Source organism: Acanthopagrus latus, chromosome 17 (genome assembly GCF_904848185.1).
Source record: "Acanthopagrus latus isolate v.2019 chromosome 17, fAcaLat1.1, whole genome shotgun sequence".
NCBI classification, from domain to species: domain Eukaryota; kingdom Metazoa; phylum Chordata; class Actinopteri; order Spariformes; family Sparidae; genus Acanthopagrus; species Acanthopagrus latus.
Window position 1 is genome coordinate 10,090,608 of NC_051055.1, and position 24,026 is coordinate 10,114,633.

At 39.2% G+C, this 24,026-nt stretch overlaps 1 protein-coding gene across 2 annotated transcripts; it reads left to right on the forward strand.

Annotated features, from left to right (window-relative positions):
- Positions 1–117: 117 nt before the first annotated feature.
- mroh1 (maestro heat-like repeat family member 1) lies at positions 118–23,595 on the forward strand. 2 transcript variants are annotated; one of them, XM_037074782.1, is made up of 45 exons: positions 118–270; positions 1,047–1,158; positions 1,301–1,446; positions 2,335–2,466; positions 2,559–2,721; positions 3,686–3,784; positions 3,938–4,089; positions 4,434–4,574; positions 4,743–4,835; positions 5,771–5,849; positions 6,224–6,337; positions 6,544–6,617; positions 6,718–6,840; positions 7,251–7,358; positions 7,527–7,671; positions 8,254–8,294; positions 8,662–8,803; positions 8,982–9,034; positions 9,258–9,365; positions 10,047–10,166; positions 10,254–10,376; positions 10,478–10,624; positions 11,530–11,556; positions 13,254–13,376; positions 13,474–13,553; positions 13,832–13,973; positions 14,148–14,243; positions 14,650–14,754; positions 15,393–15,528; positions 15,683–15,795; positions 15,971–16,123; positions 16,300–16,356; positions 16,607–16,704; positions 16,892–17,057; positions 17,581–17,750; positions 17,877–18,014; positions 18,423–18,537; positions 18,689–18,835; positions 18,937–19,003; positions 19,218–19,339; positions 19,554–19,703; positions 19,827–19,961; positions 20,150–20,252; positions 20,712–20,777; positions 20,928–23,595. In XM_037074782.1, the coding sequence occupies exons 2-45, from the start codon at positions 1,137–1,139 to the stop codon at positions 21,002–21,004; spliced, it is 4,911 nt and encodes a 1,636-aa protein (XP_036930677.1). In that variant the 5' UTR covers positions 118–270; positions 1,047–1,136; the 3' UTR covers positions 21,005–23,595. The 2 variants fall into 2 exon arrangements, with proteins under 2 accessions (XP_036930677.1, XP_036930678.1); XM_037074783.1 differs by lacking the exon at positions 11,530–11,556.
- Positions 23,596–24,026: the final 431 nt, after the last annotated feature.

Consider the following 24,026-nt stretch of genomic DNA (forward strand, 5'->3'; position numbering starts at 1 on the left):
TCACACATGACTAAATGAGACAGTGGCAAGCAGTAGGCGCTGTAGAGCAGCTCTATGTGTGTCAGCGCTGTGATATTTGGTTCCGCCCTCTGTCTGATACGTTCCTGCTGACCAGAAGCACATGACCAGGCGTGTTTACACCTGCAGTGACACAGACACACAGCGCAAACACTCACTGTGCCGCTGACAGGGAGCCTTTTGTTTTGACACACACAACAAGCAAACGTTGTCGTGAGAGGGACTTGTTTAGCGGACGCTCACTGGGACTTGGTAAGTTAGCTTTATTAGCAATGCTGTGTGTTTTCCCCTTCAAATCTGTGATGTGAGGACGCTGTCGGCTCTTCCGGAGCAGCGGCTGCTAGCTTAGCATGCTAACGACGTGTGTCAGTGGCTTAGCTCGCTGCTGCAGCATCACCACCCAAACAGGTTAAAGCTGGATATTAAAGGTACAACGCCGGCTACAAAAAACATGACGCTCAGGGTTTTAATGATTATTAAATAGAATATATTTAAGCCGCTTCGTAATCTTAAAACATATTGTAGGATTTAGCTAACTGCTTCGTATTCATGTTAATTGGAGGACATTTAAGTGGCTTCAAGAGGTATCTTTAATGTGGATGCCCGAAGTGACAGCTACGTTATGAAGCATATTCACTTTATCCAAATATGCTGCGATAGTTTTTGGTTTAAAGCAGTGATGGTTTCTTGGTATCTGCATGTGTAAGGTGTCACTGAGGTCAGTGTCAGCCTCGGCCCATCATCACCTGGCTCCTCTGCTGTCTTGGTATCCAGCCGCTGGGTGTCTGTGTCAGTCATGTGAGTGAGAGGAGAAATGTGAAACGCATGTCTTCAGACAGATCCAGGGCTTTGACGTCTCAAGCAAAGAAACTACTGAACTTATTTTCATACATAGTGAAGTGTGATTTCTCTCCATATTCATAAGAGATCACGAAGCGTCATTGATGAAATAAGAAGATGGCAGTCTGTAGAGCCCTGACTTGCAGCCAAGATATATTTATATTCACATTTTATATTTGGATCCTTAGCTCCAGGTAGCCTCTGCCCATCTGTGCCCCAGGAGGGAAGCTTCATTCTCAGCCTCAGGCTCCTGGAAGCCTGCCCTTCTGTTGTCCACCATGGACGAGACAGATGTGGAACGTGAGTCTCGCCTGTCTTCTCCTCTCCTGATCATAAAATCATACATGTTTTTGTCTAGCTATTTCTGTTTGATCCATTACTGTTGTCTTTCAACAATTTAATCCCTCTACTCAGACTCTGTTCTGTTCTGTTTCCCTTTTAGAGGTGACCCTGGCTCTGCTAGATGCAGCTACCGATAAAGACTCAGAGGTCCAAGAGCAAGTCAGGAAGTCTATGTTGACTTTGGGAAAACAGCAGCCAGACAGAGTGTTGGCCATGTGTCAGGACTACCTTCTGAAACACCCAAAGGTAAAGAGTCCACCTTTATATGTCAAAGAGCTCACAGTGTCTCATAGGAAAACACATTAGGATAAACTTTAGGGTTTCAAATAAGGTGCTGTTTTGTGATGGAAATGTCTGTGGTTTTTTTTTTGTTTTTTTTTGATATTTGCTTTGACTCTAGTCACCCCTGCTAACAATAGTCTGCTCCTAATCTGTTAAACCCTGTCACACATAAAATGTAACGCAAAGCCCCTAGCATGTGGGTTGCTGGTCTGTTACAGAGAGTGTCAAGAAATGTCAAACATGTCAAATGTGTACTACTGTTAATGTTCTGTAATAACAGAAAATAGTTGCATGTACATTTCTGTCTGAAAGAGAGTCTGCCTTTAAACTGTGGTTTCAGACTGCACAGATGTCAGTCAAGGAGCAAGAGTACTTATCGATTAATCTGATGATTTGTTCTGTCTTTCATTTATTCTAACAATGCCTGTGTAAGGTCAGTTGCAATTGAACATGTGCCCTTTTACTGGTTATGAGACCGTCTCAGCTAATTGCCTCTTTATGACCCACATAAGTTATTCTTACTGCCTGTCCCTGGGGTGGATTCTGACACATCCAGGTCGGATAAGTTGTGAAATTAAAAATATAACAATATTTTGTGGGGGAGGGATGTGAAAAAAATGTGCATCTAGTGTATATGCTTCTTGTCATCAAAGTACTCTGAATCAGCTTGTGTCTGTTTGATGCTGCAACCCGTTATCACACAGTCGCAGTCCTGATCCTTGTGATAATCAGATGATGACATCCTCACACTGAGGAAATGTCTTTGGTAACATCAGTGACACAGTGCAAAGGATGTCCTTTTTTGTTTAAGCGGATGTATCATATCTTACTGTTATTCTTGTCCTCCTCTAGTTGCTGGTGACCCACAGAGTTGTGATTCTTCAGACTATTGAGCTGATTGTGGGCTGCAGGATAGAGGAGATCAGTTACTCCAAGATAAAGAGCATCATCTCCTTGGCCTCAGATGAGATGACCCGATCAAAGGTCAAATACAAGATGTTCATTCTTATCCTGTGGAGGGCTGATGATAAGTGATTTTCCTAACTGTTTTCTCTCCGTCTTTGTGGTTCAATCAGGATGTCATCCCTGACTGGCAGCAGGCAGCCAGTAATATATTGGTCGCTGTGGGTAACAAGCACATCAATGACATCATGGAGGAGATACTGAGCAAGTTTCAGCCAGGGCTCCTACCTCACTTCTTTGTAGTCCAGACTCTAGCCAACCTTTCGGATTCCAATGGTAAGACAATATTTACAGGCACAGGCACAATGGAACCACACATTGGTCACACACAACAACACACCAGGAAATCAGAGCATTTGTTCACAAAGGACATATTCAGTATTCAGGTTGTTGTGAAATGTGTGAACCTGTTAAACCTGTCCAAAAACGGCATTTGCAGGCCAAAGATTTTTGTTTGTTTAGTCTCTTGTGGTTTGGAATTCTCAAAGGTTTTTTCCTTTATATTGTGGAGCTCTACCACTCACACCTGCTGCATTGTAGGACCTCCCAAGCCACTGAACTGATTAGTGTTTGTTTGTTAAGCCTGATTTATTTCCAATACATCTTCCTTCTGCCAGAATTACCCCATTGCACTCGTCTAAAACACTCCACCCTATTACTAAAGAAGTATAAGAATTAAAGGACCAGTAGCATGGAATGATATGCAGGCGAAGGCATAAACAAATGAATACTCAGCTGTTTTACTTATTGATATCTCTAATCCATGCAGACATTGCATAGTGTAAAGAACTGCTCTGTCTCAGCCACATTATGCTGGTTTAATATGCCTTAAAAGTCCTGCTGATGTGATGAAACCATAAATTTAAATTTAAATCTTTCATTTCATGCTCTGGATGAAGAGGGGTAATTCAGACCTTCCTCCTTCAACAGTTCCAGACAGATTCTAAGAGCTAATAGCTGTCAAACAGATGTTGGGTTTGTTTAACACATTTTAATGCAGGTCAACTTTAATAAGTGCATTAACATCTATCTTGCCAAGATATAGCTAACATATCAGGAATAAATATGTTACATTTTGATGCAAAATGTCATTTTAGCGTATTTTCGTTGCCAAGTGCATGGACAGATTTGCTAAGTGCATGGACAGATTAAGCACTGCAATGTATGTGTCCCTACCTCACAGAGGAAGTGGTAAATAATAACTTGCCATAAATGCTGTACTCTTCTCCTTGTTCTCTAGTTTATGGCATGGTCCCCTTCCTGAATGCTATTCTGGGCACCATGTTGCCCATGTTGAACATGGCCAAACAGGACAACATGAAGTGGGTCTTCTCTTCAGGTGAGAACCTCTGAGGCATAATTTTCAAAGTGTATTAACCCTTCTCCAGAAATGCTGGAGTCACAACGTCCAGACATTTACCTCTTTTACATATTTTAATATATGAAACTCTCACCTTACCCTCTCTTAATGTCTCTGTTTCTGTCTCTCCAGCTCTATGTCATTTCAGTGACAGTATCTTGGAGTACCTTGCCAACCTGGACAAGGCTCCAGATCCTACTGTCAGAAAAGACACATTCTCCAGTGAAATATATGCTGCCTTTGACATCCTGTTCAATAATTGGTTGCAAAGCAGGGAGTCTAAGGTGAGGTCACCGTGGATGGGGTTGGCAGAGAACAGTAATACAAGTTCTTGTTTGTGTTTGTACTGAGTCTATACTTGACTGTTTTAACTGAGTCTAACAATTTAACCACTATGCCCTCGTGCTGCATTACAGAAGGCAGACAACCTATTAGTGCTGATTAAGGCTCACTTAACATTATTCATAATGCCAGTTCATGCAGTGACAGAACATCTGCTTTCATCTCTTTATTTTCTCGTTCTACTGTCTATTCTCCTTCCTGAAAAGCTCAGTATAGAGCTGTGATGACGTGGCCACAAAGTGCAGTCTTTTGCCTAACCTCCTGTGTTTCTGTCACTGTGTTCCAGTTGAGGCTGACAGTAGCTGAAGCACTGGGCTCTATGTGCCATCTAATGGCGGGTGATAAACTGGAGGAGCAGATTCCTAAACTCATTCCTGCCATCTTGTCCCTGTACAAGAAAAACAATGAGCACTATATCATTAGCAAGGTGGGTATGGGCTGATAGTAATGGACTGATGATTAGTGTTAGAAACAGTAGACCGTCTCTGTCTGTAATTCTCTAAACTGCCTCTTGGCTTTTAAATAAACATATTTTTTTGTTTCTGTCAGTTAAGATGGTTGAGTATTCTTTCTTCTTTCTTCTGCCTCCGCTCAGAGTCTTTGCCAAGTACTTGATGCTTCAGTCAACATGGGCAGCAGGGTGCTGGAGACACAGCTGGACAGTCTGCTCTTTGCACTGCATCAACAGGTATACATTAACTACATACTAAAAAAACAAAAAAAACAGCGGCTTTACCTTAAGTGCACCAGATGACTAACATAAGACAAAGATGTTCATAAAAAGGTGAAACTGGGCAGAGAACATGCTCAAAAAGATTGTGCTCCCTCCTGTATCAGAGGGGTACTTTTGGTATTATTGATGGGACTTTCTAGCATTCTTGCGAGCATGACAGACTTTGCAACACCACTACACTTTAGTAGATGTGCCTTGATCCATCAGATCTGACTGCTGACAGCTGCCTCTTAACAGTATGTGTAGCACTTTGTATCACAAGACTAGTCACACCAACGGTACTCACAATATTGAAACTACAACTCTGTAGCTTAAATATTAGGCAAACTGGATCACTCCTGTTGCATCCTGTAGTCACCTTACACTGCATTCTTTTAGATGTTTCAAATGATTGTCAGAGTCATTGTTGTCAGATGTTTTCGTAACCTCGTGATTCAGCTATAACTTGGCTCGATGCCTGAACTATTGCAACATTTTACCACAATGACTATGCCATTGATTTGTGTTTATGAACTAGATTGCCTGGTGCGACCAGGAGTACTGCACTGTGTAGCTGTGCCTGAAAATGTGGTCAATAACGAATTTTCAGTTCTTATTTCTACTTCTTGTACTTACGCCAAGTAGGAGACTTGTAACCTATCATGTGTGACCTGGTGCTACACAAAGAGGATGTGTGATCAGCCACCCCTCTGGATAAATAAATAACAGTCACTGCAAATTCTCATGACCATTTTGCCATTATTTTCCTCATTGTTATTATTACTACTACATGAATATAAATAATGTCTTCTTTAAATGTTTTTTTGTTTGTATGAACAATATGTCAGTGCTTACCCGATCTTACATCATAGCATATGACGGCTGTAACAGTGTAACTTTTCTCCCCCCAGGTGTCTGCCCCTGTAGATTACAGTAACCCTCCTACTATCAAGAACCACAACGAGGTCCTTCGCTGCTTCAGCATACTAGGTACTAAAGCTCTTCAGTAGCTGCTTGTGTTTGTGTCTGAACCTATGTTAAATTTGACTCTCCTTGCCTCATTACATTATAAAAGAATTTAAGACAGTTACATATATAAGACAGTTTGTGGTTGCAAAGTAAGTGAGTAAAGTAATAAACAGCTGAACGTTGTCCAACAACATCAGAGTCACATGCACGGTAATGGAATCATCCATTAGCATGCCAGACTCACTGTCCACCACGAGATAATCATATTAACTCTGACAGTTGGTCTACTTCTCTCTCTTGTCTTCCCTGTTTTTCTCTCTTGTTTTTTTTCTCTGACAGTTCATGCATTACACATTTTAATTTTTTTCTGTCTATTTCCACTTTTCCCCGACTAGCTATCTCCTTTCCAGACCGGCTGGTCATGTTTGTTCTTCAGAAGTTGGAGAACAGTAATGAGCGAAGCAGGGTGGGTTCCCTGGCTGTCCTCCGTCACCTCATCAACTCCACCAGTGAGAAAACACACATGCTCTTATACCATACATACTTACCTTTTACTGCACACCCAATCAGTCATTCATTGTTCCTTGAATTGTATTAAAATATTAATTCATATGTGCAGTCTTCTAAACTACATAATCCTCCTGTTATTTATCTACTCATATTTTCTTATCGACTAGTTTACCTGTGTGTCTTAATGTGTAAATGTGTGTGTCAGCTTCCACGATGGAGGGTAAGAAACTACTGATTCTGGCCAGCATCAGACAACCAATGGCTGATCACAGCAACAAGGTAACACATGTAGACACACAGATGCTATGTGACAAAAACTTATTTTGTTTAATTTTGGTTGTTATATCTCACAGTCACTGTGGCTTTCTGTGTGTGCCAGGTCAAGAAGCGTGTGGTCCAGGTGATAAGTGCAATGGCTCATCATGGCTACCTGGAGTTAGAGGGAGGGGAGTTGTTGGTTCGATTCATTGTTCAAAACTGTGCCTTACCTGACACATATCAGGTACAATTTGGGCTTCAGTTTGTGTCGACATCATTCTAATATACATTTTATTCATCAATGTTTATTATTGTGTATGTAGCTTGTGTGATTATGGTAGCTTGAATGGTAGTTTAACTTCATGAATCTGAAACTTTATGAATTTGGAATCTTGATGAATCTTTAAGAAAGAAAATTTCTTATCAAGTCATTTTAACAATGTTCCAGCTTACATTTTACAAAGCTGATGATCAACAAAAAGTTGAGAAAAATGATTAAAAAAAAACCCATCCATGTACATATAATTTTATTTCTGCTAAAGCCTTTTATAAGAGGTTGTTGAAAATAAAGAGAGAGCATATTATTTTCCAACCTGAAAACTTTTATATATAAACTAATTATCCATTTGTGATTGTGTATCTATGTGTCTCCAGCGAAGCCACAGGCCCACAGATCCAGAGGAGGTGACTAATGAGGCACTGAGGACGATGTGCGACAACACCCTTCATCTCCTGACCACAACTGTCGGACGACTAGCTGATGTACGTCGACTTTCAACTTGTTTACCCACCTGTCTGATCTGTTGGTGGCTGATCTGTTTTTCCAAAACCGTTTTACTGCAGCTGCATGTTCATGAAACTTTTGGTTAAATTTATGATAAACATTGTTCAGAAACTTATATATAACGTATATGTATTTTGTTATTGTAGGTGCTATGGCCAAAGTTGTTGTACTATCTGACGCCTCCACAGTTCAGCAATGCCACCACTCCTCTGTGTAAGAGTCTGATAGTGCTGGGCAACAAGAAGAAAAATAACCAGGAGCCCAGCTTCAACATAGACTTTACACAAGAAGGTAGGAGGAAGGAGGATTTTCTTACTGGAATCATTTCATTTCCTGTGTGCGTTTTAGGTTATATATGAGTTTCAATTACGGCATGTTGATCATGGAAAAGATGGAATCAAATATGAATTGATGGGCTGCTTCCAACCTACTTTTCATCACTGATAAATCTGCCAAATGTTTTCTTGATTAAACATCTAGTCTTTACAATGTCAAAACAGTGTGAATGACTCATCTGAATTTCCCTGTGCCCAAAGTGAGATAATTTAAGATAAGATAAACCTCTAATTCCCCATAGAGTTATTTTAATATTAGAATTAAATCTTTTTTCAAATCTAATTTCCAAAGCCCAGAATTTATTAATATCATACAGGACTAAGACCAGCAGCAATCCTCATGAATGAATGAATGATATGAATATGAGTAGTAGTATGAGTATGATTAGTGGGCAACTGATTTTCTTTCAATAGATGAATCAACTAATTTTTTTTGGCTCTTATCAATATGCATTTCAATTTGCAATTTAAAAGTTACCATTCTTAAAGTTCTGTTTGATCCACTCTGAGCTGAACCTGTCTTATCTCTCTGCTCCAGTCAATCTGCCCTCTCCTCAAACACTAATGGTCAGACTGCTGGTGAGTAAATCCAACTCTACACCACTTCATTTGCAGCCAAAGTACAGAACAAATGCTCAGTAAACATTCAGTATAATAACTGTCTGGAGAAACAGATTATAATTAAATATGATTTATGAATTGTATTTCCTAATGAAGTTAATTGTTTATCATGCTAAATGATCCCTGTCAGTTGTCAAGTGTAATTTTCCTTTGAATTTATCAGTCACAGTCTATGACCATAGAGGCTTTAACATAAGGGATGAAATGAGATCTCTCTATTATTTTGCTTGAATATGTTAAAATTAGGTTGCAGTTTATAATATTCCTGTCTGGTATCTGTTTGTCTTCATGTGTTTGTGCTTTTGCCCGCCCTGATGTGTTCCAGGTGAATGCAGCATTCCCGTTCAGAGACAGAGGTCATGGAGCTCCGTCCCTCTCTCTCCTTCAAACGCTCAGTAACAACATTCACCCCAATACAGAGACATTCTGGGAGAAAGAGATACCTCCTCTGCTTTCTATTCTAGAGGGTATGAAAATATACATGAATATACAAACATCATGTTTTCTATGTATTTGTTTATATAAAGATAAATTCTTGAAGAATTTTTTTTTTAAGTCTCATATTTTTTTCCTTTTCATCCAGTTAATTTAGTGCTTTTCTCCTCTATATTAGATTGTTGTCTGACTGTTTGTTGTTGTTTCCAGAGTCAACGGCAGAGAGCCTGGATAAGAAGCACTGGAATGAAAAGTTGTTGAAGGTATGCTTGTTTACTTTATGAAGCAATATTATCCCTTTCACATTATAAGTGTGTCAGTGTATTTCATTAGAATTAAACCAGAATGTGCTGATGATAGAAAATGTTTCCCTATTCCCCAAATACGAATGATATTTCACATTTATTTTACGTCCATTTTTGGAAATCTACACATTTGACTCGATGTCATGAAATGTCATTTTAAACGGGATCTTTTTGTATTCAGCTTTTGTCGAAAACTCTGGCTACTATTGATGATGACAAGTGGGTGTGTCAGTTAGCAGCTGAGGCAACAAGGTACCTCTCCACATATAACAACGCCATAGAGGAGAAGGTGAGTGCTTTTAACAGCCTTTTCACTCGCAAATCAAGAGCAAAATGATTGTAAGTTATTGCTTTGTCCAGTGACATTAAAGGTGCACTATGTAGTTCGGGGATGGAAATTTTAAGCAGAAGAGGAAGATCTTCATTGACACTGTTGTTGTTTTTTGCCTAAAGAAACTAAATGAATACACTCTTTGTTTTCATGACTGAATAAACAAACTGACCTTAAAGAACAACACAATTTCATACTTTGTTTATAAGTGGTGGACCCTGCCACCTTTCCAGCTTCAAATAGTGTTCTTTTTTTCCTCTGAGAACAGCTTGTTTATTCAGTTAAGAAAAAAATGAATATTTCTGAGTTTGTATTATTACATCATTAATATTTTTCATACTTCTAATACTAATACTTCTAAATATGAATTGTTTTGTATATAAGTGAATGGGTAATATGGACAGTGATCCTCATCATTTGGAGATCATGACCTCCACAAACTGAGCCATGCCCTCATGACCAGCTACAGTGTGTACACACAGAGAGGTGAACAGTTAAACCAACCCCCACCAGAGTGAGGTGTAGAAACTTCAGTGTGTTTATTTGACGAAGGACGGAACATAGACAATAAAAACAGTACTGAGTGCAGTGCATACAGTATATGGGACAATGATAAAACATGCATTTGTTTCTCTCTAGAGTTTCCTGTACCAATGTATAGGAATGACTCTCCAACAGAGTTTCAATAAGGAGGTGGTTAGAAAACAGCTACAGGAAGTCCTGCTCACAGCACGACACAATGATGCTGTCGAAAGAGAGGTACCTGAAACACAAATACATATTGTTTGTTTCACACTTGGAAATCTTTTTGGCTTTCTTATGGTTTCTGTATTTTGTGTCTATCAGGGAGTTGCAATCGGCGTTGGTCTTTGTGCCAACAGTCACTTGGAGGGAACTCTGGCAAAGCTAGATGAGTTTGGCAAGTCGGACGCCTTCAAGAAGTCACCAAGCATCTTCAACCTTCTCAAAGTACAAAGAGCATATATATGACTTGGTTTCCTTTTATCAGATTGTATTAATGCTAAAAGAGCTTGGGTTGTCTGCCTTCATTTCCCTTTTCCTCTACTTAGGAGCGTAATGATGTGGAGGTGGAGAAGGTGAAAAGCACATTAATCTTATGTTACGGTCAAGTGGCTTTGAACGCACCCCCAGAGAAGATTCTGAACCGCATTGATCAAGATATCCTTCGCAGTATCAGTAAACACTTCAATACCAAGGTAATGTAAAGGCTAAGGTGGCATAAGTTTATTATTAAAGACAAATGATTTTAAAACACAGATAAATTACACTGCCAGGAAGGAGAAATGAATATGTAAAAAAGCTACAGGACTGATTTGTCATTTAAAGTATTCAAACTAAATCCATAATATTGTGCTACGTATGATGTCAGGCAACTCAGTTGCAGTCTTTGTCTGCTGCTAGCCTAATTTTAAGACCTTTTCACCTAATGTCAATTCAGATTTTTATCTTCAAATGAATTTGCTTGTGTGTCCTGACCTTGAACATTGCTTTTCTCATTTGTAGGGTATTTTTTGGCTAAGTGCAGAACACATGGTACACAGGAGACAAAAAAAATGCTCAAACAAGTGGGAGGTTCATTCAAATGAGGTGCCATTATGGGTGTAAAATGTTTGGTCAAAACTGAGTCCTTAACTTTGTGCTGAGAGTAGACGTCTCAGAACCACACCTGTTTCTGATGGCAACCTGCTGCCAGTCTAGCAGTTTTACCAATGAGAGCAGCTAAATACATTAACAGAATAATGCTTAACATATACATAAATTATTGTAATCAAACACTCTCCAACTAGCAGGCGTAAGAATCTAGAAAGACAATGGATTACAAATCATATGAGTGGCTGAGAGTGTGTTTATTAATCGCCACACCCTATGATATATATTTGCCTTCGCCCAGACATTTGAAGTTTTGAACTGCTTCTCTTACATAATCCAAAAACTGCAGGTGTTGTAGGAGACACCCACATAATCTGAGTGCCTTGACTTACTGTTTTGCGATTTTCATTGCACTTGCACACTTAAAATAGGGCCCATGATCTAAATCTTGCAGGCAAGATGGCTGCATTTGTTTGTGCACTCATGACTTTATCACCTCTATTTCATACAGGTTCTGGGGATTAAAGTAGAGACAAAGGTATCATCTCAGGAATATCAGGGCTCTTTCATCTCACCTTACTCTGTCTTGTATCTTTCCTTCTGTTCAGCACACTCGTGGTGATATTGTTACTAAAGTCTTTACTCAAAATTTGCTGCTTGAAACAATAAAGCATCTGCTTTTTCTTAAAGCTTTAACTTTACTTTATCTCAGTTATATTTCACAGAGGTAGAGCATCAGATTTAGTGCACATGTCATGGAGGAAATCATGACCAATCCATCATTAAAATTAATCCATAATGATCAGAATTAAAGATGCTTCAGCGCCAATGTGCAGAAATTGCTCAGTTAGGAACAATATTGACAAGAAAACATAGACAACCACTAATTTTCAAGGTTGACCATAGATGTGCTCACTGTAATAAATTAAAATGCTCTATCTCAGTGAAATATAGCTTTAAATGATACTCAGTTCAAAAATCTTTTGAGTATCAAGCACTGTTCCATGTAGGCTCAAATGGTGACTGCTTAAAAGTGGTGGAGCACAGTGGTCATCAGCTTGACTGAGTCAATTATCTCGGAATCAAGAGACAATATTCACCAAGAAAATCTTAAATCACACCATCAAACTAGAAACTTTTTACAGTCACCTTCATAGGGAATGAGTGTTTGATACTCTGTGCTTGACAAGGGGTGGATCATTCCTTTAATGCACTAATGTAAACTCAATGACCTGGTAAATAAGATACTGTTGCCAACCTTGTATCTAAAGTACTCTTAGTTTTGAAAGTAGCTGAGATTCCACAGAGTTCACAGCTTTTACTGAACCCGAATATAATGCAAGGAATTGTCCAAATGTCTTTTAAAGAATTACCTGATTCTGACAGGTGATGAAGAACATACATGGCCAGGAAAACACTTATGTCAGTTTAACTTGGTTTGAAAGGGAAGCGTCTTGTTATATAAGCATGTATATGGTTACCATATTTGGCTCTTTGATAAAGCTGGTTTGCAACAATGTTGCACTATTTAAACTATTTTAAGCTAAGACTGCAAGATGTCTTCATATGTATTGTGTAAATAGTTTGGCAAACATGCCACAAGGTGCATTTACATTGTTCCCATGAAATAATACCATTACTTTTAGATCCATCTCCCTATGATCTACACACTGAGTTGTCCAATTCATCTTTCTTTCAAAGCTTAATGGTGGATTGTTCTTTGAATACTCATCAGTGACTCACACTGTAAAAGGGATTTGGTAATTTCTTGCTAAATCTTTACAGCTCTCTTTGTCTCGAGGCCTTGAGCTCTTCTGTCTCTTTGTAAACCAAAGCCTGCCAGTGGTTTGCTGTTGAACCAATCTTCTCTAATCACACAACTCTGATTTCAAATTGTCTCCATACATAGGCATGGAGGATCAATCTACAAAAGCACTGTTTGATTGATTTGATTGATTGATTAAGTTGTAGATTGCTGGAGTGATTTTGGACTGTGTTTGCTAATGCTCACTCTTTGGTAGATTTGCATCTGCTGTAGTGGGCTGCAGTTCGCCTTGTCGGTTGCATTCCTGACAATTTGCAAAATGCAATTATCCCATTTTCTTCAAATCTGTCCCTCTTTCCACTTGACCTGAATCTTTTTATCTGTGTATGTCCTCTCATTTATTCTATTGTACGTGTTGTGTGTCTGTACGTTGTCCACGTATATGTTTGTGTGTCTTTGTTTTTTATCAGGACTTGACTATGAAGCTCAGTTTGATCCAGAGCGTCGGGCTCATCGCCAAAGCCATCAGCGAGTGTGTGAAGAAACAAGGCTACATCTTCACTCGCAAACAGGAGCTCATTACTGTTATGCTGGTGAGCAGTGAATCGTTGATAGTTTGTCAGAACAAGTCATGAATCTTTAATTTCAATTTCTGATCGCTCTTCTTGCTGTTATATCTACCCCGGTCAGGATTTTATCAAGGCGGAGCCAGCGGATTCATTGAGGACTCCAGTACGCCATCTTGTGATGACCACCTGTGCTAACCTAATGTATCCTTCAGCTGAAAAATAACGTTTTGATATACACACTGACAGAATGAGTAAAGTTTAAATTTAGTTTTCTTTGATAAAACTTGATTAAAACTTAAAAAGATCACAAACATTGCAACATAAAGGCACAAAGCAGAATACAGACAAATGCTAAAAGATATATGTGTTTTTAAAACAGTTTATTACACAGGTTCTGTAAATCTGTAGTATCCCTGCATTATCTTCAGCTGTGTCAGCATATCATGTCCTAGTGTTATCTTTGACATCTAATGCTACAGGCCTCTGGATCCTGTGCTGAGTGAGAATGAGAGCTTTGATTTGTTAAAGGTGTGTGTGAACAGTGTGCTCTCTCTGCCACCTGAAACACACACTCCTGAGAAAACTAAAGAAGAAGACATACTGGACCCCAAGCAGAGGAAGGTGAAGCAAAGCAGACGGAGATGTGTGCACACACATATACCTAATCTTGTCCCTCACTTGTGTTTTAACACAGTATTAAGGAGACATACAAAACTTTGGAAAATGCATACTTTTGCAGCATTTTATAAATGCGATCTTGCTGTCAAACTAACGTGTACTGAAAATTCTATACAGGCACTGTACAAAGACACATTGGCTGCACTGCAGGAGCTGCTCAAAAGTGTACTGGCCAGGGACCCCACACCTGACGGCCTTCAGAGTGTCTTCAAGGTGAGGAATGTTGTATCAGACTAATCACATCTTCTCAGCACAACATCATATTAAGTACCAGTTGCATTGTCTTGTCACTGTACGCTTAAAAAGTATTTTTTTGCCGATTTAGCATCTTTCACTCTGAAGCATACAAAATAATAAATTCAAACATTATGAATAAGCCAAGTTAGTATTATAACCAAACAAGGATTATATAGCATTTCACTGACAGCTCTATTTAAATAGTCCTGCTAGCTATGATTGACTGAACCCCACCTGTATTCCCTTGACTTGTTGTTTCGATGTCTTATTAAAAAGAATAATTGCCGTCAGCAACCTGCCATACAACAAGAAGTAACTCATCTGCCTATTACTCTACAGCTGTGAGTTGTCTGACATGTTGTGTGTTTTTTTCCCCGTGCAGCACATTGAATCATGGCTGAGCTCTGGACAGGACCACGAGAGAGAGAGAGCCATCACAGCTACTGCTTATATACTAGCTTACTACCTGGATAACCTGACTGTCAAGGTACACACACACACACGCACAAACATGCACGTCTTGTGGGTTTCAGAACTATCCCCAAACGAACCAAATATGTCAGTTTTGTTAATTCATTTTTGTTAATTCCATGTGTGTGTAATTCTTGCACCTCACTCAAACCTAATTACTGATTCAAAGCATCTTTCTTATGTCCCTGTTATTTTTAAAAGCCATTAAAGGTCACTCAATGATCATTTCACTGCCAGTGGTTTTCATCTTCACTTGATGTTAATAGGGCTGTGGGGAACAACTGTGTTGTGTTGGAAGCAGCTCATTAGTTTATGTTTGCAAACATTTCTAAACAGTAGCTGCTGTTGCTCTCTGTTAGCGGAACAGAGAAAGATACTGAGACGGGGCATCACATCATTTATATCCTTCATAAAGAAAACCACAATCCAGCAGCTTTAAACATTTTAAACAAATCCCCCACAGGCTTTTATAGACAATCGAAAGAGTCGGAAGGTCTCATTTTTCACATTCCATTACAAACTGTTCAAACATAGCCAATAAAGAGTGATTGTTACATGTAAATTACTACAAATTGTTTCTTAGAGCCCTTTTAACTGCTATTTTGTGGGATAGCCATTTGCTGACTTTTTTTTATTTGTGGGTCTTTTGTCCAGAACATGGTGTCTTTCCACAACCTTGGAGCTCTGCTGGGTCGTCTGTCTCCACGATGTTCTGACCCTCACCCAGCTGTACGCACTGCTGCTATTGACTGTATATACACACTGCTTTATATACAGCTACGCTATGAAGGTACATAGCGCTGACCTTATTTCTTGCTCAACCTACATATTCAAGCTTTCTATGCTGATATACGATGACTGGTTTTCTTCAAGCTTGCTGTTTTGATTTCATTCACTGTATTTCTTTCTTTTCTTTTTTTTTTTCTCATGTTCTCTCTGTGTAGGGTTCTCCCTTGATCATAAGGATGAAGCTGTTGACAGTCTGTTGCCACTAAAAGACAGACTGGAAAACCCAGACCACTCAGTTCTATACAAAGCCTGCTCAGATCTCACCAAGGTACACTTTATGTCACTCTGCACAACTGTCAGAAAAATACTTTTATTAATGTAAGTGAAATGTGACCTGTATTTTATGTCATGCAATCCATGTCTTTTCTGTGTCACATTAGTAGGCAAAGTAAACGTGTACAGTAAAACTGTTATAATGCGTCTTCTCCTTACCTGTGTGTCAGGTAATGAGTAAGCGTCTGCCTCAGCAGCAGATGACGACGTTGGTGTTCATGTTGTTTGAAGGGCTGGTTGACAGTCAGACAAACTGCTGCAGAGCTTCATCTGTCATCTTAAACACCCTGCTGAAGAACAGAGGAGGAGGACTTCAAGAGCTGGTAGCTCACACACACACACACACACACACACACACACACACACACACACACACACACACACACAGCTGCTGAGGTCCATAATTATATAGACATCCACTATATGACACACAAAAAACCTGATGTACTTGATTATTGAACACAGTTTTTGTTTGTGTTATGTCTGTGTTGTATGTTAGGTCCCAGAAATGCTGGAGGTGCTACATGTACGTCTTCAGAGCATCACAGAGGAGCAGGTAAGTGTCAGTATTATATTATTCAGCAGATTTATTATTCCTATATTGTTTTGATTAACAAATAAATGCAGATGTGATTCATCTTTTGGGACTTAATTTGCATTAATGACCAGCTCACTATATAATTAGATGTCGTTATTTACTTGTCTGTCACAAGTACGTACTGATTCTTTATCCATCTATGATCTATACCTGCCTAACTTATAGTTCAGTCACATTGAAAGAAATGTGTTGTTGTCATTGTGTTTAGGTGAGAGTGGCAGCAGGACAGACGGTACTAATCCTGGCTTCTCAGCATCTTCAGATTGTTGTCAATACACTAGTTAACCAACCACTTCCTTTTGACAGGTATATATACACAATTTCTAATCATAAAAAGATTTAGATGTCAGCATGGTTGCAAAATGTTTCAAGTATATTTGATGACAATTCTTTAGACAGTTACTGTTGTTTTGTTTTCATAGAACATAGAATTCCTCACATCTTTCTTTTTTCAATGGAATTAAACATCGCATTTTTCTGTCTCTCTGTGCAGCTGGACCAGTGAGATGTGGATGGCCTTAGGAGCGGACCCCATTGTAGCCAGTCAGATCATTGAGATGGTGATGGAGAAGATTGCCATCATGGCGCCCTACATCGACAGGAAGGAGTCGATGATCAGAGGAGGGACAACAAAGGTGGCCACCAATCAGCCACTTGCTGTAAGTCATTCACAGACAAGTCACTGAGAACATTGTATCTGTATGTGCTCTAGATTAATATTATGATATTTATACCTGATTACATTTATTTCAAACTAAAACAATTTGTGCTGATAGACATAAGAAAGCAATGCAACAGAAAGGTCAATTTTAAAGTCGCAAGTGCCCATAAAGATTGTAGATAGAGAAACTGTCCTTATTGCCTCTGACACTGACTGTTGTTGAGCCTGGAAGTGATAATGATGATTCAGCATTTCCTTAATTTTCAACATAAAACCTGAGCCATTATGCAGCCTGTGCAGACAGCTGTTTTAATTAAAATAGAAGTTTATCTGCCCCATCAGGTACACATTACATGGACGTCTGGGTTGAATCACCTCCAGTGCAAACATATCATTACACACATATTAGAAGTTATTTATCTTTGAGTTCATGTACAGCACTCTTCAGCTGGTTTCTACCAGAAAAGAAATGGCAGAAGAAGATAACTCTCCTGTGTGTCTGTGTGCACCTTTCTTTTCAGATGACATGTGGTCTCAAAGAACTGTTACTAAATGGCCAGAGTCAGGAGCCGGCAGTCACTCAGTTTCCTCGGCTCTTCTCGTGTCTCACTGTCAGACTGGGAGCAAGTGTTGGAGTCTCAGCACCAAAGGACAACAACACTAAACATACTGTGTCTGTCCATGTTGCGGGGTGGGTATTATTTTTCTCAGTGACTAATAAAATGGAGTTGCGATAGAGAAATCAGGTCTTTGAGCATATTATCTGAGGTTTATCTGTGTGATCTAACAATTAAATGTAATTGTTTTTGTGCTTCAGGGTAGCAGCTGATGCTCTGCGAATCTTGTTGGCACGGGCCCAGTTGGACGAGGTCATGAAGAGGCTGGATGAAGATAAGGCCTGGGACTTAATAAAAGAACCAAATACACACATTACTGGAGTTACACTGCTGGCCAGGTATAGACACTAAACTGTGTGGGTTCAGTTTGAGATCTGAGCAGAAATTTACACCAGTAGTGTCCAGTAGAATTTAAGCTTGACGTTTTAACAGATTTCTGACAAATTGCTCATCAATATGGATGCAAATTAAGTGACTTGAATGTTTAAAGTTCATAAGAACTAAAAGTTTAATCCTCAATACATTTATCAAGAGTCCTAAAATGTTTGAATCTACTTTTGATAAATTAGATACAAACACCATCCTTATGATTTGATTTTGCTCTATACTTATAGTGTTTTACAGAGGATTACAATATAATTCTTCGACATTCTTTTTCTCTTTCAAGACAAGTAAATATGTGATGTAAATAATGTTTCATAATATTTTTATCCTATAAAGCCTGTGTGAATTTGTCTTGTGTACAGGGCGATGTCTAAGCATGCTGGTCCCAGGTTGCCCTCTATTGTGGAGTGTCTTTGTCCCTCATTGAACAACATCTATGAATGCCAGAGAGTCACTGTCACTGCTTTCTTCGCTGAGGTGAAACACCAAGAAATATTATCATGTTTAATGTTTTGATGTTGCTTTTTTTATGTTAGGAGGTCGGCAAATCTGCAAATAAATCATATCTAATCTGCTTTTATTTACCAGCAGAACATGAATAACATGATGTGTTTTGTCTCTCATTCAGCTCCTAAACCATCACGTGGTTACGGAGTTGATGTTAATAGATGTCTTAATGAACAACATGATGGAGCGGATATCAGATCCCTGCTGCACTGTCCGCATGTTGTCTGTGCGGGGGCTCGGCAATATAGCTGAAGGATCACCTGAAAAGGTACAACACTCACATACACACTAGACCACAAGTTCACTGATAGCTAACATCATCAGTACCATCATCATCCTCTTCCTCCTCTAATAACCTTCTGCCACCAGGTGAATAAATATGCAAAGGAGCTGCTGGCAGCCATGAGTTCAGGCATGGAGGAGAAAGACGATCCAGGTTAGTTGGCACCAAAGACATTTCCCACAGTAGTCTTAGTCTGAGTCTTCTGATTTATTGCAGTAATTCCTAAAACTTTTAGTCTACTGGTTCTGAGTTTCATCTTTCCTTCACCGCATCCATCATGTTTATCATTCAATACGTTCATCCTGGATCAGTCGTCCTGAGCAGAAATGTCTTTGTCTTTAATTTCTGGCCTCTGGTCCTCCTCCAGGTAAGCTGATTACGCTTGAAGCCATGTCGGGTCTTTCTAAAGTCCTCCTCTATCTGGACAAGAAGAATGTCCACTTACTGGTGGTCTACATCTTCATGAAGATTAAACCATTCTTGGAAAGTGTAAGTTCCCTTTAGATCTTTCAGGATATTGTATGATGATAATTATATGATTAATGATATAATTTTTTATTACTTGAGGGCTAATAATCTGAGATGCAGTATTTAGTGTTTTTCAATAATTCAGTTAGTGTTCTGCAGCTCTGTTCAGAAGTTCAAGTTGTTTCCCACAAATGCATACACACTTACAGTAACCTATGGTTCTGTGCTCCTGCAGGAGAATGACGAGATCCGCTGTGCTGCCATCCATCTCATGGGGAACCTGTCCAAGTTTGGCTCAGGAGAGCCAGTGTTCAAAGACCAGATCCACAATGTTCTGGTCAGCCTGCTGTTACACCTGGTTGACCCAAACCCACAGGTGGTGAAGGTACAATGGGAAACACACACACATTTCAAAACAGCTCTTTTAATTGTTGATAAATGTTTGACTTGCAGGGCAAACTGCTGCATTGCTTATACAAATATGGATTTTGTTTTTGCATCTGTCCAGGCGTGTAAGTTTGCGATGCGAGTGTGTGCTCCTGTGGTGGGGTCAGAGCAGATCACAACCATGTTTCAGAACCATCTCCATGAAGACAAGAGCTTACACTATGGAGAGTTCATCAACGACCTCACCAAGTACCTGGTGAGACACACACAGTCAAACGTGGGGAAAAAAAATGTAGCCAGATTGTTCTTTGAAGTGTGAATTCCAACATGTTATTTGTTGCTAATTTGCTATAGAATGATTCTTTCTAAAGCGAACCTAGATTATTACTACAAAAGATATATTTACTCTTGTTTGATGTTCTGTGCATGTGTTGTGCTTCATAGATTCAGGACTTTCCTGGCATGCTGAACTTTTATCACATCTCAGTCATCCAGTTCTTCAAGAGCAACTGGCCTGAGGTCAGAGCAGGAGCTGCCATGTTCATAGGTATGACAGCAGCACATCTTCTGGCTCCTAATGTCTAAAACTTCCGGGAGCACGATCAGAGCTTTCAAATGCAATACGTTCTTTTTGCACACATAACTGTTGACATTATACATTGTTAGCTTAAAATATTTGGGACACAATTGATGGGACTTCATCGGCTTTCTAGAAAAGAAAATGTTGCATTTGCGTTTTTCTATCTCGACACTTCCTGACATTGAAGCCCACCCGACTTCCACAGGAGAATGTCTTGTTTGCTTATCCAGAAGGTAGAACTTGTTTATGTTGCAGTGGTTTTCTAACGCTGTAGCTGTCCCTGTAATGTGAGTGCTTAAAAATCAACATCTGCACTACTGGGCCACAGACAGTTTTAAAAGTAGTGAGTTCATGTTGATGCACAGGTCAGAAACCGTGTGCTCCATCATGACGTGACCTAAAAGTATTGTCTGTATCTGTTATCAGGCTTTCTGCTTGGGAATCTTCCAGAGGAGCATCTCTCTCACCTAAACATGGGGACTATTACTAAAGGTGATGCACTACATGTATATGTTTTTTTAACTTTTACTAAATGTACTCGTTCTGTTTGTCCTCAGATACGCACTGTGTATCTGTGTACTTACCTGTGCTCGTGTGTGTGTGTGTGTGTGTGTGTGTGTGTGTCTGTTTGTTCTTCTTCAGGTTTGGTTATGCTGCTCCAGGATCCAGATCCTGTTGTGAGAGTGAAGGCTGCTGAGGCCATGGGACATTTCCACTGACACACAGAGACCTACATACAAATCTCAGTTGGTCACCACTACATAGAAGCATGAAAAATGACTTAGCCACACAGTTTACAAAAACATTTAGAAGTCACCATTTATTTGTGCAGTTATTATAACAGTATTTATCTAATCCAACTGAAACGGGACCAAAATAGGATCAAATGTGAAGCCAGAAGCCAAACTGATTTACCAATGTTACAAAATGAAAATACAGATGCACACATATTAAGCAGTTAGCAGCTTTGTTTAGCTTCCTTTCACACTCAGCTATGGTACTTGAAAGAAAGTGTTAATTCTTAACGGTATTTTAGTGACCAAAGACTGTGTTGCTCTATACAGATAGACGTTACATGTTGCGTTCAGCGCTCTGTCACCGTGACAATACCAGAGATATACTGTGTTCTATCAATTAAAGATACCATTGAACTAGACGTTTCTAATGGTAAGGTTAAAAAAATCTTATTTGAACCTCAGTAAAGTTTTTTATTTTAAAATAGATATAGTTTCTTCAAATATTATGTGAAAATGATGACAATAGTGCACATTAAACGTGCATGAGAATGATTTCAAATGACTATGGCTGGTGGCTGAAGTGTGTGCGTGTGTGTCCGTGTGTGTAGTCAAACCAGCATTTTGAGACAGTGTTGTGGATGGTAGTTTTAGATTGAAGGCTGTCTGTCCTAGAGATAGTTCCAATGTAGTAGCTCAGTTCTACTGTCCTGAAGACCCTCCCACTGATTAACATGGTTTCTTTCTTTTCACAAATCAACTTTAAGCGTTATGAAGATCCAGTGAAACAGTTAAAAATTGTGGTACAGTGATTAAGTCTTTGAAAAATTAATGTGAAATCTAAAATGGAAAAAAAATCACAGGAACTACAGCAGGACTCGAATATAGTTGAAGAAGAGAGGATGGTTGCAGTCTCATGTCTGTGTCCAGTTTCCAGACCATAACTTTGTCAAATCATCCAGCAATAACCAGTCAGTAACTACTTTTACTTTCTACTTTTATAATCTCTAACAGTAGGTTCCGCACTTACTAATAGTCCTAATAACAGGAGCTGTAAACATGTGAGCTGGCTCCTTCTAAACTCTTCACTGTAACTTTATAAACTTTATGGACTCATTGGTGCCAAGCTCGCATCCACCTCTCAACCATAGTGAAGCTGTTTATAAAACACTGCCGCACTGGACACTTCCTGACGTAACAATCATTTCCTCGGTCCACTTAAGACGGCTGCTTTAGCAACTGTCTGTCTCATCTGCATGTAGTTTATTATCCAATTTCACATCATGGGTCACTAGAGTGTTCAGCAACGCTCCCTACAAACATTAATTACCGCAAGAACATTGGCTGGCATCCTGTGGCAGCCATCATACACACACTTCCGAATCATTTTGATGTGGTGATGTTCTTTTTTTTTTTTTCCTTGATTCACACTTTGCATCTCCCTGCGATGAATCACTCTGAAAGAATATCCTGATGTGTTGTCCGCTCCGGCCAGCAAACCAATACAAGTGTTTTGGGGCAAAACAGACCAGTGTAGCCATGCTGAATACAGTTAGTGCCAAATATTCATTGATAACATTTACTATAATAGCACTATAGAGATGCCATTAATGGTTTTCTCTCGCTAACTTTGAATGCACTTGATATAATGTCTTTATTCCATGAAACGGTGTACAGTTTTAGGGTACAGCTGCAGGATTGAAGGCCTCCTGCTATGATGTAAATAAATGAGTGAGTGTCGTTAAGTGAGGATGTCTCAACATGTAACTTTAACATTTCTGTCTCCAGTTTTATTCCTTACTCAAATGGAGGGAGGCAATATAATCCGTTACTTGTCTTCATTTTAATTCATTTGATGACAAGAAAACCTCCAGTAGAGTCAGGTGAAAGCAATACATGTTTGTAGTAGAATAAATGATTGCACGTGGGTCCGCCTTCCATGTTTCTGTTGCACTTTTGAGCTCCGTCATGTAGTCCCTGATTTAGGAACTAACAGGCAAACTGGGAGCTGAAATTGTTTAGTATATTTACCCAGGTTAAGTCAATTTAAGGCACATATGGAGACCATCTTTTATGTTTTTGCAGTTTTGAAAACTGAAAACAAGCTGGTTGTTTGTTTTTTGTTATTTCAAGAAAGCAAATGTTTTACCTAATTTGACTCATTTCTCGTGGGTAGAAATAAAAGGTACCATCCATGCAGCTAATTTATCAATCAAATATTAAATAGGCTGCCCTTGGATCTGTATTTGTCATACTCAATGTTTTTCAAGCAGGGACTCTTGGCTTCTAGCACTTTCTAACACTATGGCTTGGTTTTGGGTGAATGTTAAGTATCATTGTTCTCCATTTTTTAAAGCCATCATGAACTTTATACCATGATTTTTCATATCATCTACCTGTTCTTTTTTAAACATTGAATGTTGTTAATGTATGTCCCAGTATGTATGACACATAGAGGTGTGGCTCGACGTGTGAATGTGTTCCAGTGTGAATGTCTGCATGACACTTTTCACGTGTTACTGGACTGATGGCAATCAATGTATTTAAAATGAGAAAAATAAACAGATCCAACTAAATAAAACAGGCTTTTTTTTTGTTCAATGGTTTTGCAAAATATATCTGACATGAGTGTACTTTTCTCTGTGTCCACATGGTGGCAGTAAAGAGTAAAGTATCGTGATCCTGCCAGGGAGCGTTAACCTCATGATTTGAGGAGCCAAACTGAACAACCATGATGTGTTTGTGCAAAAGGGATCTTATGAGACCCTCAGAATATATTGAGACACAGCGTATTTTATAGATGTAAAAATGAATTGCTGCTCTTAGTCTCCTAACATATTTCCCTCAATGTTATTTATCACTATTTAAGTTGCTGGGAGTGTCTTGTGTGATCAGCTGAGTCTCGTGTTCATATGACGTCCTGTTGGAGTCCCTCTGTCTTCACCTTGTGCCTGTGTGCACTGACTCATCGGAAACTAGGACAGTGAATAGATCAGAGTGACACAGT